The sequence below is a fragment of the Taeniopygia guttata genome, chromosome 28 (genome assembly GCF_048771995.1).
Source record: "Taeniopygia guttata chromosome 28, bTaeGut7.mat, whole genome shotgun sequence".
Classification (NCBI taxonomy): Eukaryota; Metazoa; Chordata; class Aves; order Passeriformes; family Estrildidae; genus Taeniopygia; species Taeniopygia guttata.
In genome coordinates, this window is record NC_133053.1 from 3,033,257 (window position 1) to 3,050,790 (window position 17,534).

The following is a 17,534-nucleotide window of genomic DNA, read 5'->3' on the forward strand; positions in this document are numbered from 1 at the left end:
CCCGCGTGACGTCACCGCCGCTCCGGAGTTGGCGGCGCCGCGGCGCGCGCGGCCTGCCCGGACCCCCGGCGCGCACGCGCGCTGCGCCTCCCTGCCTTTCCCGCCCCCTCGCTCTCCCCGCGCCCCGGCTCTCCTCCATTTTGTGCTGCGGCGGCGGCTGCGGCGCTCCCGCCTTGCTTTTACCCCGCCTTGCCCCGAGCGAGCGAGTCCAAACCGCGGCCCATGGCGGAGAGTCACTCACCGGCCGGGCTGGCGGAGTCTGCGTCCCTGGCAGGGCCTGGCGTCCCCGGTTCGGAGTCGGAAAGCCGGCGGCGGCCGCTGAGCGAGCTGCGCGTGATAGACCTGCGGGCCGAGCTCAGGCAGCGCAACCTGGACAGCGGCGGCAACAAGAGCGTCCTCATGGAGCGGCTGAGGAAGGTGAGGGCGCGGTGGGGCTGCCTCAGCGGGGCGTGCAGCGGCTGCGACCCCGGCCCGGCGGGCACCGCTGGGGAAAATGGCGCCAAAGCGCGGCCGGGGCCCTGAGGGGATCGGTGCGAGCGTTCGGTGCCGGCGTGGCCGGGCTCGCCCTGTCACCGGCGCTGTCACGGAGTGTCACCGAGTCCCGCTCCCGTCCCGGCTCTCCGTGTCTGCCGTGGCGCTCGGCCCGAGTTTTCCCCGCTTCGTGCGCCACAGAGTTCTGCTGTTCCCTGCGTCGCTGGGGTTAGGCTCTGCGCGCTGTCTGGCGGGGTGTTTTGCTGCGTGCTGGTGGTTTTCTGGCAGTCCTTTCTCTGTATCCTCATCACAACCTTTCGTGTGTTAATACCATGAGGAATCCCTTCTCTGACCTGCTTGCTGCGTCCCAGAGCCCAGGATTTTACTCTGTCACAACAACCCGTGTGTTTGTGCACAGTCCCAAATGCTGTAGGATTGGCTTTTTTTGCTGACAGTTTTCCTGAAACCTTACACCAACACGTTACTGCTTTCTGCCTGCTTGTTGCTTTGCTCTGGTGGTTTCTCGTTTGTGTAGCCAAGTTGCTGATTCATGGTTTGGAATTCTTTAGCCTCTGGTGTCTAGCCCTTAAACGCAACAAAAATGTACAAATGAATTTTTTTATGTCTGTTTTTATATCTGTCTTTCTCTTTTGCCCCTGTAAGGCTATTGAGGAGGAAGGAGGGAATCCTGATGAAATTCCATTGGCTTCAGAAAATATAATGAAGAAGACTCCAAAAAGGAGCAGCAAAGGTACAGGGCAGTTAGAGAGACTTTCCACTTTATCACCCTTGAATTTTCAAGCAAATGTACTCATTAAATGGAACTTCCATAATATTTTTTTGTGTTACTGGTACTCTACCCCACATTTGTTCTGAAGTTTCTAGGAATGGATGAGAAAATATTAAACTTAGCAGTTATTGAATCAGAGAATTTAATGTGATTTAAATGTTGAAGGATCTGTTGGTTTATTCTCAGAAGTCCCTGAAATTTATATTAAGAATTGCTAAGTAATACTGAAGCAGTGTCAGTGTTTTTAATACTTTTTTAATGTAGAAATATAGAGTTTCTAGCAAATGCAAAATAAGCTCTCTAGTGTTACGCTTCATAGCTAATAGCAGTTGCAATTTTCTTCTCAGAAGACAAGTTTTTAATCCATTTCTGAAGTTAGTTATATTTTCAAGACCTTAATGTTTGGTTTTTGTAGCAGTGAGACAGTCTTACGTAATCCTTAGTTTCAGAAAATAATATACTGGTTTCCTAAAATTAGTTAATTAGCACAATTTGATCTTATTTTGTAAGCAAATAGTGTTTAAAACTTTGCATTGGAGCTGAGCAAAAGAACTAGTTTAGCTAGAGTATTTTCATTACTAGATTTGGTTGACACAAAATGTAAATTTTGTGTAAACTGTAAATGTAAACTGTTTTGCCAGCTAATTTGTTTGATTTTTCTCATTACATCTGATTTGGAGTGATGGTGCAATTGCTTGGAGGCTAAAATGTGAACTCTTGACCACATAGAGGGCAAATGTCACAGCTCTGGGTGAAAGAGATCTTTTAAATCATATTAATTCAAGTCTTAGAAAAACACCTGATGTCTTTTATTGCAATTTTTAGTGTCAGGATGAAAATAGATCAAATATTCCTCTTGGCTCTAAAACCCCTCTCACTTTTCAGTTGTAATGTGCTTGTAGTTTTTGAGGAAAATACAATTCACAAAATGTCAAACAGCTGCTTAGCTCTGAGTTTGAGGAGTTGCTCCTTGGTGCTGAAGCCAGTGCAGTGTTTTCAGTAATTCCTTTAATTGGGATAATTCATATGCAGCTGGTGGGCAGAGCAGTGAAACTCACAGGTACAGTGGGTTTTTTCAGTATTTTGTGCATTATTTTGTATTTTGTTTGGTTGGGGTTTTTTTCTGTCCTCATAAATGCCTGTGAAGAAATGAAAGGTTGAGGTGATAAATTGCTGCAATCTGAGCTGAGCCAAATGTTCTGGGGAGGTCACAGAGCTTGAGCTCCTGCCAGGTGTTGGACTGTGGTGTGTTTATCACTTACTAGGGTGGTCACAAACAGGGAAAAAACTGAAGGGAGCACCAACCCTGGTGAAAAAGTAAAGCTTGAGGGGTACAATTGTAATTTCTGCTCTCATTCTGATGATAATGTTGTTGTTAGGACGTAGAGCAGATGAAGAGGGAGTGGAAGACAACGGCCTGGAGGAGGATTCTGGAGATGGACAGGTACAGGGGGCTGGCTTTGGAGGGGACTCAGGTGGTGGCAGATGGCTCTCAAGTCACCCTGACTGTGACATGTGCTTTTTTTTCTTTTACAGGACGATATTGAAGCAAGTTTGGATAACTTGCAGGATATTGACATGATGGATATTAGTGTGTTAGATGAAGCTGAAATAGATAATGGCAATGCAGTAGATTGTGGAGATGATTACAGTGCCCATAATATTCTTGACTCGCTGTCTGATAGTAAAGAAAATGCTGATGCAGAAATGAAAGAATTTCCAGATCAGCCTACAGAGTATGCTGTAGGTAACTTGGAGGCATCCCCACAATTTTCAGAAATTAAAGAAGAATCAAGAGAAATACCAATAGTGATGGTATGCATCTCTTACATGTATGGAATCAGGATTTTCTTTTTAGAATTTATTTATTTATGGATTAAATAGCAAAATGGTGGCTAAAGAGTACTTGGGAAAACTTGGAACTCTACTGGTTCTTATGGTCGTTGCTTTTCTTTTTACATATTTGTGGAAATAAGTATCTTAATTTTTAAAATACTTAACTGTTGTTGGTACACATGTGGTTTTATTATTTAATAGCCATTTACAGAGGATTTGGTTTTAATTGTGCTTTGAACTCTGCTTCACCTTATTAATTATAATATATGTATTTTTCTTATTTTCATATTTTTATTTCAGAGAACATGTGAGGCATACAAATAGTGTAGCTTACTTTCTTCTCAACTGAACAGCACCATTCAGGGAATTATATTCAAGGTTATTTTTCTGCTGAGGCTGGGCCTTGCAGTTATTCAGTATTTTTATGTTGGCTTGTTGTGTTCATCTGGCTGTTGACAGTGGGCTAAAGGATAATCCCTTCCCCCAAAATCAAGTGCTTTATCTCATGAAAAATACAACAAAGCATTTGAAAGAAGTTATTTCTGCCCCATCTAATGGGGTAGTATTGCTCTTTGTTGTGTGTCCACATTGACTATGAGGCTCTAAAGTTGTATGGTTCTTTTCTAAAGTTGGAGAAATGTGTGGCCTCCTATCCCCAGGCATATCCTTGTCCTACACAAATCAAATGGAAATACTCAGAAAAAAGGGATTTTTTTGAGTGAGTAAATTGTCTTGAGGCCAGGTCAGCTCCCATGATCTGCTTTCATCAGTGAAGGAAATAATTATCAAGTCTATAGATTTTTTTGGCTCAGGGTAGTTGCTGTAAACGACAGGGATACAAATCAGAGAAATTTTGCTGTTGAAATCCCCATATTTAAAAGATTTTTTTGAGCTGGCCATCATAGTTGAGAGATGAGGGATTTTATTCAGTCAGTGGGGATCAGGAAGAGGCCTGGGGGTTATCACTCAGTTTTTAGCATTATTGGTTGCTTTGGATGCTGGATGTGTTTGCTGGGTAAGAGCTGTCAGTGCAAATACAACTCTTCAGTTTCTCATTCAGCTTTTACTCACAATATTCTTTTATAGATAACAAGATGTCTCCCATTTGTTTTTTAAAGGTAGAGTTTGAAGATGTTGGGAACAGTTTAGATGCTTCTTCATCAGATTTAACCGTAATAAAGGTAAATGGTAGCCAGTTTTTCTTTACAAACAAAAAAAGCATAAAATACACTATATAATACTGTATATTGAAACTGTGTGTATAGTGGGTGCATTCTTCCTCTGCAAAGAATGGGAACTAATGCCTTTTGATTTATTCATAGAGACAAAGATTTATTTCTTTATCAGATCATATATATATATGTATATACATACATATGTATATATTTATGATGTATGTATCATACTGAGTTTGGTGGTAGATTGGATTCCTTTTATCTGATCTGAAATACCAGCTCAGTGCCTTACATTGTGTTTAATTTCCATAAAAAATGTACATATCCCAGGGTGAGAAGAAAGCTGGAACTGTCTATTCCTGAAATGCTGGCCTTGTTTCCAGATCACTCCTGGTAGGTTAAGAACACCAGCTCCAGGGGAAGCTGGTGTTTCTGTTGATCCTGTTTTCAGAAAGGAGACTTCAAAAAACACAGGGTAGGGAAGGGTAACATCAAGATAAGCTTTCCTTTGTGCTACTTACATTTATTGATTGATTTGTCCATGTGAATGTGTACCATGTGTTCAACAGGTGGCTGAATTTGAGAGGTTTTAAAGTTTTCGGACTTCATAAAACTTTAAGGATGTTAAAAGCTCATCTTAATTTTTTTTTTCTGAGAAATTTATTTGAATTTCAATGTTTTCAAAGCTGGACTAGGCTAAATTATACTATTGTTTTCACTAAATACTCTCCTGTAACGGGTGCATAAGAAATGTCATTCACAATAGCATCTGGCTTCTGAAATAGTGATATTTCTCCCTTTTAAAATCTTTTTCACTACAGGAACTTGAAGAGTTACCTTTGGAGCCAGGTACTGTTTGTTTTTGTTTGGTTACTTTGAATTCTTTTTTTTTTTTAATGAAAAAAAAAATCCTGGGCATTTAAACAGTTTCATTCTTCATTTAGGCTTTTTGCGTCCCTGTTTGGTTTTTTTGGTTCTTTTTTTTAATGCATTACTGTAGTGTACGTTATTATGGTGGAAAATCCAGGTCATGCAGGGTCATAGAGATTGGAAACCCAGTCATATCACCAGATCTGTGAATAACCACCTTTGGAAAACTTGTTTAATTCCATGAAATGGTTCCCTAGAACTGTTACTGCAGAGTGAAGTTAAGGAATGAGCCTTAAAGATGTAAAGGTTCTGAAAACAGATCTTGTGATATCACACTGTACAGTGGTTCTGTGAATAAATATAAATACAGGAGAGTAGGCAGTGCAAAGCTCTGGTGCAGAACAGAAATTAAGGAGTGACTGGACTTCAGAAGAAGGAACACACTGCCATCACGGGAATTTGCTACAGATCCCACTCGCTTTCTGGACTGCATAGACACTCAGAACCATCAGAAGATGCCCAGTTCTCATGTTGGACTGTCTCTGCTAAAAGAACTTCACAGAAATTTGGAAAATTGAACTCTCAGTGCCTTGATACGTTCAGTTAAGCATCTCGGACTCTGGAAGCTAACTAGAGAAGAAACAGAGCTGAACGATTTGCTGAAGAATATGAAGGCTGAGCCCGAAGTTTTTGTTAAATCTGTGGGGGCATTTTTCTTGGCTGTTGAGGTGCTAGGGCTGATTTGGCAGGGTGTGAGAGAGCAGTTAGCGTGGTAGGTGTAACAACACTGTGTACACTAGGGTTTTCCAATCTCTGTGTAGCTTAGCAGTTCTCTTGGTGTTAGTGTGGCAGCCATGCCAGTTCCACAATTGTGATTGCTGTATTTCCCTGGTGATTAAATCTTGTGCCATTCTATTCCTGTTAAATCCGTAGAAAATGAGAAAATACTCGACATTTTGGGGGAAACTTGTAAATCTGAGCTACTTAACGAAGAACCTCCCGAAGCGGAGCGGCCGCGTGCGCAGGAAGCCAGTAACGCGGGGCCAGGCAAGAGGCTGGCTGAGGAAGAGGACGCTCTCGCTGCCGCTCAGCTGGAGGAAGATGCTTTAGCTTTGGACAGCAAATCGGCCCAAGCTTTGGCAAGGAAGGAAGCAAAGCGTTTAGTGGTAGCAAAAGGGGAGACAAGTGAACAGAGCCCCGAGGAAGAGGGCCCGGACTCTGAAGGTGTAGTGGTAGAGACCCTAAGCGATCAGAGTAGCAAGCGCTCCCAAGGCCTGGAAGCCTCTAGTGGGGAGGCAGCGGAGAAAGGCGCAGGTGCCGAAGCCAGAGATAGCAAAGAAGATGGCAAGAGAGCAGAAGACAAAGCTAATTCTGAGGAATCTTCCCCTGCCACTAAAGAGTCCTCAGCCAGTGAGGGCGGTGATCAGAAAAAGAGGTTTGTTTTTTCTCCGTTCTAGACCAGATGCTATCTTTTATCATTGGTCCTTAAGTGATGCGAATAAGCTGTTTCCTTCAATTGGCCTCCGAGACTGATGAAATTGTAGCCTATTCCTAAAGGTCTCTTTTATTTCTCCATGTGCAGATTTTTTTTTTTTTCCTTAAGAACAGTGGGTTTGATTTCTTTCCTTCCTCAACCTTCAAAGGTTGTTTTCCCCAAATTACTCTTATTTCTGTCTTCTGCAAAACAGAATTGTCCGTTTAGGGGTACAAATCCCTATTTCCTGTCACTCTTCTAGAAAATTGCCAATAATAGTGTTTATTTTGGAACTAATTTGCTGGTAGGTATCCAAGTTTAGTTGTGCTATCTAGAATTAATGGCCTTTTTGTATATGATCTTTTGAATAATGTGGTGTTTTGTCTTTAGCCCTGTTGAAGACAAAGATACAAAGGCAGTCACAAAAGATGAGAAAGGTAGGTGTACATTTGGGGATTTTGGTGGGTTTTTATGTGCAATGAACCTGGAGTAAAAAGGAAGACTGTCAATTCTATGAACCCTCAATGCAGTTGTAACACATCCTTTCAAACTTTAAAGTATCAGTTCTCTGTGACTTCTGTAGCATTATTAACAAACAGAGTTGGAGTTTGTTTAAAGTATATTTTGTGGATTAACCTTTGATACTTTGTAATTCTCCTAAAAGTGATTGAAGTACAAGAAGAAAATCTGTAGCTACAAACTCTTTAAGGCTGTTCAAATGCACATTAACTATGGAGAGCTTTATGAAGGAAAAATGTGGGGGGTTTAGGACTCTAAATTTTGCACTGCTGCATTTGTGTTTCACGTGGTCTTTTATGTTTTTTGCACCCCAGGCCGTGTGGGGAGTGGTTCTGGCAGAAATTTGTGGGTTAGTGGACTTTCCTCTTCTACTAGAGCTACAGATTTGAAGAACCTTTTCAGCAAGTATGGAAAGGTATGTAGAGGATATGTAAATTAACAAATCATTCTGTCAGTTTAAAAGGCTGACCTTAAATGTTACTTTTATTTTCCCTCATGAATAACTGGGCAGGCTGAGTTCTTAACTTTTTATTCTTTGGAAACTCCACATCTCAAAGGAGTTCAATAAAGAAGCTTGGAATGGAGGGGTGGGAGCAGAGATGGAATTTGCAGAGAATATCTGTGCAGGTACCTGTGAGAATGAGGTAATTCTTGACAGGAGAGACTGGTAGATCTGTGTCCTTTCCCATCCAAACTGTTCTGAGAAATGGTCATTAATTTAGAATTTATTTCATAACAGACCTGCAAACATAGATCAGTATGTAGTAGTCTAATTATGTCTTGAATATCCATCTGTAGTTAATGCTGTTTTAAACTATTCCATTTCAAGGAGTATTCTCTGGAGAAATCCAGTCTTTGAGGGCAGGCTCCCACTTGTTTTGCAGTGCCTGCTAGGATACAGGAGCAGAAGTTATGGAAGGGAACTCTGTGTGTGACCATCTTCCCTTCTGCCAAATACTTTTCTGAATGTAATACTAAATGTTTATGTCACTAAATGCCACTGCCTGTCACAGATTATCATCTGTGGGTACAGCTGTCCTGTAAGGAAAGAGAAAGGAATAGTAGTTGACAGAGGACTGGTTGAACTTTTAAAGGCTTTTAAAAGTCGTTTCCCATCCAAACTGTTCTAAGAAGTGGTCATTAAGTTAGAATTTATTTAGTGACAGACCTGCAAACACAGAATATTTTGTTTTTTCCTAAAGGTGGTTGGTGCAAAAGTGGTGACAAATGCTCGCAGTCCTGGTGCTCGCTGCTATGGCTTTGTGACAATGTCAACATCTGAGGAGGCCACCAAGTGTATTAATCACCTCCACAGAACAGAGCTGCATGGTAAAATGATTTCTGTGGAAAAGGTGAGTGGCAGCTGTTTCATGGCAGTGTAATGAAAATAAAAGCATGCAATTTTAATCTCTGTCTCTGACTATGTAATTATTTCTGGCTGAATTTCTAGGCAAAAAATGAACCAGCAGGAAAAAAGCCTTCTGACAAAAAAGAAGGTGAAACAAGGAAGGAAAAAGACAGGCACCATTCTGCAGAGTGCAAATCTGAGAAGTAAAGTGTTGTTTTGTATTTTATGATACTTAAAGACCACTCATTTCAAGTACAGCCAGGTGACCAAGTTGAACTGTAATAAATCTTGATTTAATGTTTTATTCTGCACTTTAAGTAGGAATAATGCTTGGAAAGTTGATGTTTTACAGTGGTAAGGGCACCTTAACTGGCCTTCTGTTCAGAAATAAGAAGCTCTTTAGTATAAAAACTTGTTAGCTATATTGGGAGATACTAAATCAAATTATTTCTAGGTAAAGCATTACTTTTACCAGAGGTTTCTCCTCTGATCTGACTCTATCTTGAACTTTTTTTTTTAACTGACAAATATTTCTAGGATTTATTCTGTCTTTTTGGTAGACTGACTCTGTGATTAGTGAGTGATACTTCCAGCATTGGTTTTTCAAGTGGTTTGTTGCTTTTGAAAGAGGCATTTTGCTTTCCTGCTTTTTGTAGGTCTGTTGGTATTAAGAAGGAGGAGAAGATCGACAAAAAAGATGATGCTAAGAAATCAGAGAAAGATGAAAAAGAAGGAAAAGAAAAGGATGAACAAAAGACTGGATCTTCTGATAGATCCAGGGCAAGCAAATCAGGTGATGCTGGATGCCCTTCAGAAATGTTTTCAAGGGTACTTGTACATTATTAGATGTGATTGATAATTCAGTAAAAAGAAGCTTACTTAGTAAAACTGACACATCAGAAAATATCTTGAAAATTTTTACTTCATTTTCTAATAACTTAAAACAGAGTTTCCATCATTTTTATGGAACTGTCACTGTGGTTCTGTGTTCTTTTTTGGGCTTTTTTTTTTAAACTGTGGTGAAGGGTTTATTTTGTGGACAGAAGAATTAAATTAAATTTGTGTTCTTTTAGCTGTCATCCCTGCCAGAAAATACTGCTGTAATTTTGTGATAAATTTACTGCTCCCATCCTCAAGTTGGCCAAATCTTGGGAAGCTATTTAAATCATGAATAAGTCTCATAAGTTATTAAAATCCTCATTAAAATAATTTTGTACTCTTCACAGTTTTGAATCTTGCAAGAATTGTTGAATATCTTTTGTACCATTTATTTTTTGGCTCTGTTTTGTTTTCTAGCGAGTCGAGGAACAGAAAGGACAGTGGTAATGGATAAATCTAAAGGAGAGCCAGTTATTAGTGTGAAAACCTCTGCCTCAAAAGAGAGGGTAAGGCAAACTTCCAGAGAAGCTTTTGTGTAAAAATAGGTGTCAAATAGATTTATGTGCTCAGAGGTGAAGGGGTTTTATCCTTCCGTATTGGTACAGTTATCCTTTTAGCACTTTCTGGAAAGCATCAGAGTGTTAATGATGTGGCAGAGGGGAACTGCTTCTGTTTCACCTTTTTTGTACTTTTTTACTGCTGACCTAGTGGAAGAAGTCAAGTTGCAATATGAAAATGGTTTTAGAGTGATGTGTTTCCCTGAGCTTGTAATGTTACTGTGCAAGTCAGGTTGTGTTGCCGTAGTACTTATTTGTAATATTTAGAAGTTCTGGTCAAAGTGGGGGTACTTTTCCCTCAAATTCCACTGTTGTTTACCTCTGGGAAAGGCACGGTAGCCTGTTTTGTTCAGGTTGATACAAGTGTAGTGTTTGCCTAGGAGTTGTAGCTGGAACTGCCCTGTGTTCAGCTCATGCATTGTTCTGGTTCATGTCAGAGCACAAAAAGCCAGGACCGCAAATCGGAGAGCAAAGAAAAGCAGGATATTTTATCATTCGATAAAATCAAGGAGCAGCGGGAACGGGAGCGGCAGAGGCAGAGGGAGAGAGAAATCAGGGAAACTGAGAGGCGCCGGTGAGTTCCTACTCCCTCTAAACTTTAAATGGCATTTTTTACTCCCTTTCTTGTTTTGTGTTTTGGACAGGCTGCAAAACAGTGCTGTGCTGACCCTCCAACAGTGATATTTCAGATTAATGTCTGTTCTAGCAGTAATTAGTATGAAATCAATGCTAAGTGATGGAGGCTTTTACTGCTGAAATCAATGTTCTCATGAGAATTCCATAGGTGATTTCAGGCTTTGTCTTCCACTTGACTGGATTTGAATTTTTGCTTTTTCTACAGAAGCTTGTAAATACTTTTTGTACATCAGATTTTTGTCTTGAGACTTGCTGGGGTCTCTGAAAGCTTTTTCAGACCTGACTTAAGAGTAGATGGTGTGTCACTTATGTACAGTTCTCACCTTTGCTTCTGTCGTTTGTATGGAATTCTTTATTTTCTCTTAAGCTGTTACTTAATTGAGAAGAACTGGGAGAAAACAGAAGCTTTTTTAAAAAATGAAACCCCACCCAAAACAAAGAAGCAGTAAAGCTTGGACAAGAGTCTCAATTAAAAAACAAATATCTCTTTGAAATTAGAGAGAGAGAGAGGCGAGACCGGGAGCAGCGCCTCGCAGCCATTCACGAGCGGGATGAGAGACAGAGGCTTCAGAGGGAGCGGGAACGGCTGGAATTCCAACGGCAGCGCCTGGACAGAGAGCGCTTGGAGAGGGAGAGGCTGGAGAGGGAAAGGATGCACATAGAGCAGGAGAGGAGACGGGAACAGGAGCGAATCCAGAGGGAGAGGGAAGAGCTGCGACGCCAGCAGGAGCAGCTGCGCTACGAGCAGGAGCGGAGATCTGCCATGAGGAGGCCTTACGATCCTGACAGCAGGTGAGGAGCAGGGCAGGGCACCCCAAACTCAGCTCCATTCCCTTTGGGAGCTTGTGAAAATGGGGAGCACTCTGGGTAATGCAGTCATGGGAGCTTGCAGCTGAAAGACTCATTAGGTGCTGCTTTTAACACTAATAGCAATTTGAAGAAGAGCAAATACCGTGCTTGTAAGCACTGTTCTGGTCTGCTCCTGTTTCCCAAAGAGGGATGACCAAGAGTAGTAACAACACAGAGTTGTTACTGCTCTGAGTAATAGAGAGTATTAGTGTAGTTAATGGAGTAGTAGTGTGTATACATTTTACATGGTAGCGGGAAAGATACTCATTCTCTTCTCACATCACCACGTGCTGAAATTAAGCTGGTTTTGGTAAACCAAATTCTCTCTGAAATCAAAATGCAACTTCTGCTTAACACACCTATATTTTTAATTATTGGGTGGAATGAGGTTTGAGAGAGCAGGAAAGGGGGGATGGTTCTGGGGCTGCTGCTGATGTGAGCCGTGTGCAGGCGGGATGACCCGTACTGGCCCGAGGCCAAGCGGCTGGCGCTGGAGGAGCGGTACCACTCGGACTTCGGCCGCCAGGATCGCTTCCACGACTTTGACCACCGGGACCGCGGCCGCTACCAGGATCACTGCTTGGACAGGTTGGCAAGGCACTGGCTCTTCTTCTTCTTCCTATGTCTTCAGGGAAATTTGGTGTCTTGAATGTCAGCAGAGTGTAAGAAATCATTCTTGTGTATTTCTCATGTCTGATTTCACACGTGTTTGCAATCCTTTGTTTCTGTGGGTTAGGGTCATAGAAGGAGGCTGCATAAAGATGATAAGCCAAGTCCTAATGCAGTCTGCCATGATGCTGATGGAAATACAACACCTCCTCTCAAGGTGTACGGAAGTCTACTTTATGAACCCCTAAGATTTAGCCATTTACTTTTGCTTTAAAACTTTCCCTGCCCTTTGCAGCCTGGCTAATGCAGGTTTTTAGCGCCACAGAAAGGAAAAATACTTTCTGTGTGGTGCCATTGAGGCTTCCCTTTACTCTCAAAGGATCTCTGGTGAAAACTGTACTGTTTGGTTTTGCTTGTAACTCCTTTGTGACGCTGGTAGGTTCACTCAGTATTCTCCCTTGGTATCACTGAGTACCTGGCCATCCTCAGTGGTGCCTTTTCTACCCAGATTACAGTGATAGGTGTTACTTTGATCTCTTTTTATGCTATGAAACAAGAACTCTTTTGAGTTTTCTTGCTACTGAACATTAGCATCCAGATTTACAGCCTAAGGAAGATGAACTTTCCATGTGTTATTTCATGCAGACACTGGAATTATAATTACTGTGTTGATTCAACTGAAACTTTTCTTTTTTGTTTCAGGAGAGACTGTACAAGGGGGATTCCAGATCGAGATGGGCAGGTGCGTTACAAGCAAATTACTGCTTCAGTTAAAAATCAAGACAAGCTGACCTCATAGCAGAAAGGACACAGTAGGCCAAAGCACAAACACAATAATTTCAGCTGAGATACTTAAGCAGAGCGAATTTTGTGTGCTAATGAACAGAAAGTAAATTATTAGGTTACCTGCTTGCTGGGGTGGTAGCCTCAGATGTAGTCAAGAGGAAACCTCTGAGTGGTGGGAGCATTTTTTCAGGCTGGTATGTGGCAGTAAAAGCTTTTTGATTGACCATCTTGGGTATTAAGAGAGAGCTGCTGTACTTACTTAGCTGGCAAAGGATGCCATTTATCTAATTTAAACAACTAATGCCATAATGAAACAAGGCTGTAAAAGGACAGGTGTGAAAATCAATGCCACAATGGGATTCAATTTCAGAAGACGGGTAGGAAACAGGCAGATATTCTATGGAAGAATTTAAAGAAGCCAAGAACGTAAACCTTAAAAAAACCTACCAAGCAAAAAAGATCTCTCCCACCAGAGAACAGCACAAAATAAACACCTGGACTGAACCATGCCCAACAACAGAACCTGTAAAAAACGAGACAGCTAGTTTTTTCTGACAGCTCATAGAAAACAACATCCAAAAAGCCAATTTTTGCAATCCTAGAAGAAAACTTGTGTTGGTTTTTAGCGTGACTGTGTCCTGTTTGCCTTTCAGCACTACCCAGACGAGCGGCACGGGGGGCCTGAGCGTCACTCCCGGGACAGCTGGGGTGGCTACGGCTCCGACAGGAGGATGAGTGAGGGAAGAGGGATCCCCCCACAAACCCGGTTAGTGCCTGGCAAATCAGGGAAGTGACTGGGGGCTCTTTACATTCCCTCAGTGAACCTTTGAAGGGCGAGAGCAGAAGCAGCTTGACAAGTGTGAATCCTCTCTCCAGATCTTTGAGCATCTGCAGGAGCAGGGAATTGCCACGTGTAGCTCCCACGTGCCTCGGGAGAGTGAAGCACTGTAGTGAGTAAAGAGCTGCTCAGTTAGCTCAGCTCCTGGCTGTGCTTCTCCTGTAAATAACTTTCATTTCTACAGATGAGATTCAGTCTGTTTCTACAGATGCCCCAGTAAGGCCTACACAAGTCTCATTCCTGGCCACTGGTCAGGTTTTAAAGGAAATTGAGTGAGAAGTCTCTGCAGTGGTGGGGTAGAGAACTTGGACTCACCTGGAATTGTAGTGGTTTCTCTTTAAACCAGTTAATCCAGCTGGGCATTTTCCAGCTATATAATTTTCAGACAGAGGAGTGGCAGCCAATGAATTGATCCATGCCCAAGTATTTCAGTCCATTGCAATATCCATGATGTGTCTGGATCAAAAAAGACAAGTTTTGTTGTGTGAAGGATGCTGTTCAGCAAGTGTCTGTCATTGTTTCTCTTTGACCAGTTCTGATTGCAGTGATTGGGTGGCTACAGCTTTAGCTTGATTAACCATTTAACACACTTTGGCATGGGGTATGGTGACTGGCTTTACCCTGTGCTGCTCAGTGGGTAGCGGACATACCTAGAAGATGTTCTTTTATTTTTTTAAGAGATGGACGTGACTGGGGAGATCATGGTCGAAAGTTAGAGGGGCATCAAGATCGTACATGGCAGGGAAATGTGGATGGAGGAGTGATGGGACGGGATCATGAGAGATGGCAAGGTACACTTGCTGCTTACCAGTGTGATTGTGGTTCTTTTCTGTCAATTACTGCTGCTGAACCTTCTAGTGGTAGTTAAATTACTGAGAAATCAAATGAAATTCTGGGAACAAGGTGACATATTTATTAGGGAAACACAAAAACCTGTATTTTTCTTTTTTTTTTTCTCTTTTTTTTTCCTCTTTTTGGATTAGGTGGTGATAGAAGCATGCCTGGTCAGTCAGGACCAGGCCATGGGATGACTCGAGGAGGGACATCAGGGTAAGAACCTTTGTCAGAGTGCTTATAATGCTTTTATAATACTTTGATCTGTATAAGCCTGGATTGGCAAGGAGAAAAAAAACCCCAACAAATTAAAGAAACACCTTTCAGAGTATAGGAATGTGCCCCCTGTTCACGGAGTGACTAAATTATTTTTTGTCTGCTTAAAAAGGCAAAAAGCCCAGAAATTTCTCTCCCTAATTGGTACAAAGACACCTCAGAGAACCTTGTTGGACTTCACCTCAGACGTCTGATTGGGCAGAGGCCAAGAGGTCTCAGTTGGGTAATACATTAGAAAAGGAAGAGAACAAAAGGAATAATCACTTTTGGGGGGTGTTTTAGCAGGAGCAAGAACCTCTTGCCCCTAGCTCAGTTTTCCTCTGTAAGACCTTTGTTATTTTGCCTTTCATTAAACCTTTTTCTGTTTCCAACTCTGTCGCTATTGAGGTGAGGATGGGAATGAAACAACTCCATGTTCAGAAGGCAAAGAATGATCTGTTTATTCAAAGTACATCTCTATTTTATAGAGAACATCATGAAGACTAATTTCCTTGGTTTTAGAGTAAATACATTTCACCTGATTGGTACACTGGACTTAGGTTAGTGTGGTAGAACATACCTATAAACAGTATGAGCAGAAAACAAGATCACAGATGGTTTACATTCCTCCCAGGCTTAGACTGGTAGAAATCTTTTTCTCTCTGACTGAACTGAGAATATCCATACAACACGCCCTGCTAGCTTGATGCCATTGGGGGTAAATGGGGATGTGCTGGGTTCTCTGGGAGCTCCGGGGAGCTCCGGGAGAGCCGCGGCAGCGCCCGACGCGTGCGGTTGTTGGTTGTTGGCAGGCGCGGAGGCTTGGCTGGGAGCCAGGGCCAGGCGCTGCAGGGGATCCCCGGTGCGTTCGCAGCCCCCGAGAGGACAAACAGGCTGGGTGAGCCCCGCTTCAGCCGCCGCTACTGACGGCTCCTGTACAGAAACGGGGTTTTTAACCTCCGACCCACTGCGGTGGTGAGTTTTATCAACCCAGACTCACCTTGAGTTTGTGATTCTAAAAATGCCAGACTGCTGCTGCGCTGTAGCCAAATACTGTGTCAACTTGGTTTGGGGTTTGTTTGGTTTGGTTTGGGTTTTTTTTTTTTGTTTGTTTGTAATGAACATGGTGTTGGTCAAACATCGCTTTTAAGTTTCTGTAAGTGAAACATTCCATTTTTCAAAAATAATAAAATCGGTTTATGGCTGCTGTTTCTTTTCTGTTTCTGGAGTCTTTGGTGACCTCATGAGAGGTTTAAAAATCATTAAAGAGACAGTCTGCTTTTAGCACTGTGAGCTTTGAAGATCCCAGGTGTCACTGTGCTGGGGACAGCAGCGAGTCCCTGGTGTTGCTGTGCTGGGGACACCAATGAGTCTATGATAGATCTGTGACATTGTGGATGTGGAAGGGCCCGGCAGACCCTGCCTGTCTTTAATTATTTCCTTTGTGCCATTAAGTTTTAAATATTATTTCTGCATTTCCATTTTAGTTTTCTGTCATTTTGGGAGTAGAAGGAGGAGGAAGAAGGAAAGCTGGGAAAAAGGGGGAAGGAGAGAGGAGGAAGAAGGAAGGAGGCCTGAAAAGTAGGATTGAGTTCAGTCTAGGGGTCAGTGCTCACCTTGTTTACCTCCCTCTGATGCTGATAGCCTGCATTGCTTGTTGCTTTGCATCTTCAACATAAAAACCTAAAAGCCAAACATGAGAATACTCCCAGGGTCAGAAGTCACATCTTCTCCCCACCTCAGCAGCATCACAAACACCTGGGGGCCACAGGTGGGGCAGAAAGTGCCCCACATCCCCCAGGCACTCTGGGGATGCTGAGGGGAAGGAGAAGACAGGAGGAGAGACCAAGAACAGGTGTCCCCTGGGGCCGTGCTCACAGGTTTGGGGTGATGTCACAGTGGTGGAGCCCCTCAGGCACAAATTTTAATTCTTCCTTCTCTTCCCTATGGCCTATCTTTATTTCTTCCTTTCACCTCTGGCTTCATGTCCCTGTGTTTTAATTCCTCCCTTTAAAACTTCTTATTCATACACATATTTAAAAATAATATTAATTTATATAATAATGAGGGTTATTTCCAAATAACCCTCTTCATTTACTGTATTCCACACAGAATTTTAGAACGTAAGGAATTCTGAATACAGATACATATAGGTCTTGAACATAGAGATAGAAATTTTGTATCTATATATAAAAATGAACATAAAGGCCTTGAAAATGTAAGAAAATCGGTTCTATACGGAGGAAATAGAAGTTTCTGTATTTATTTTTTCCTGTCTCTAAATGAGATTTTGGCTCGATTTAAATCCCTGTCGCCGCCTGGCGGTGAGCGTGAGGAACTGCAGGGCTCTGGGGGCTCACTGAGCCGCCTCCTGGCTGAAGGTGGTACTGCAGGGCAGAAACAGGCGCGGTGACACCGGGACTCACTGGTGACAGCGGGACTCACAGGTGTCCCCAGCACAGCGACACCGGGACTCACTGCTGTCCCCAGCACAGCGACATTGGGGACTCTCTGGTGTCCCCAGCACAGCGACACCGGGACTCACTGCTGTCCCCAGCACAGCGACACCGGGACTCTCTGGTGTCCCCAGCACAGCGACACCGGGACTCACTGGTGTCCCCAGCACAGTGACAGCAGGGACTCACTGGTGTCCCCAGCAAAGTGACACCAGGGACTTTGCCAGTGTACCCAGCGCAGTGACATGGGTGATTCACTGCTGTCCCCAGCACAGCAACACCAGGGACTCATTGGTGTCCCCAGCACAGTGACAGCAGGGACTCACTGGTGTCCCCAGCACTGTGACAGCAG

At 42.8% G+C, this 17,534-nt stretch overlaps 1 protein-coding gene across 2 annotated transcripts; it reads left to right on the forward strand.

Moving 5' to 3' along the window:
- Positions 1–19: 19 nt before the first annotated feature.
- Positions 20–15,938, forward strand: LOC100227175 (scaffold attachment factor B1). 2 transcript variants are annotated; one of them, XM_012571253.5, is made up of 21 exons: positions 20–417; positions 1,135–1,222; positions 2,641–2,705; positions 2,798–3,076; positions 4,216–4,278; positions 5,094–5,121; positions 6,076–6,577; positions 7,007–7,053; positions 7,450–7,550; positions 8,338–8,487; positions 8,586–8,686; positions 9,140–9,276; positions 9,780–9,868; positions 10,357–10,493; positions 11,054–11,347; positions 11,855–11,992; positions 12,716–12,755; positions 13,453–13,565; positions 14,316–14,428; positions 14,621–14,687; positions 15,539–15,938. In XM_012571253.5, the coding sequence occupies exons 1-21, from the start codon at positions 223–225 to the stop codon at positions 15,651–15,653; spliced, it is 2,862 nt and encodes a 953-aa protein (XP_012426707.5). In that variant the 5' UTR covers positions 20–222; the 3' UTR covers positions 15,654–15,938. The 2 variants fall into 2 exon arrangements, with proteins under 2 accessions (XP_012426707.5, XP_072775355.1); XM_072919254.1 differs by having other exon boundaries at positions 84–417; positions 11,054–11,341; positions 11,852–11,992.
- The last annotated feature ends 1,596 nt before the right edge of the window (positions 15,939–17,534 follow it).

Coding starts and splice junctions, on each gene's coding strand:
- LOC100227175 (XM_012571253.5), top strand. CDS start 223: ATGGCGGAGAGTCACTCACCGGCCGGGCTGGCGGAGTCTGCGTCCCTG. Junction 418..1,134: donor TCATGGAGCGGCTGAGGAAG/GTGAGGGCGCGG, acceptor TGCCCCTGTAAG/GCTATTGAGGAGGAAGGAGG. Junction 4,279..5,093: donor CAGATTTAACCGTAATAAAG/GTAAATGGTAGC, acceptor TTTTCACTACAG/GAACTTGAAGAGTTACCTTT.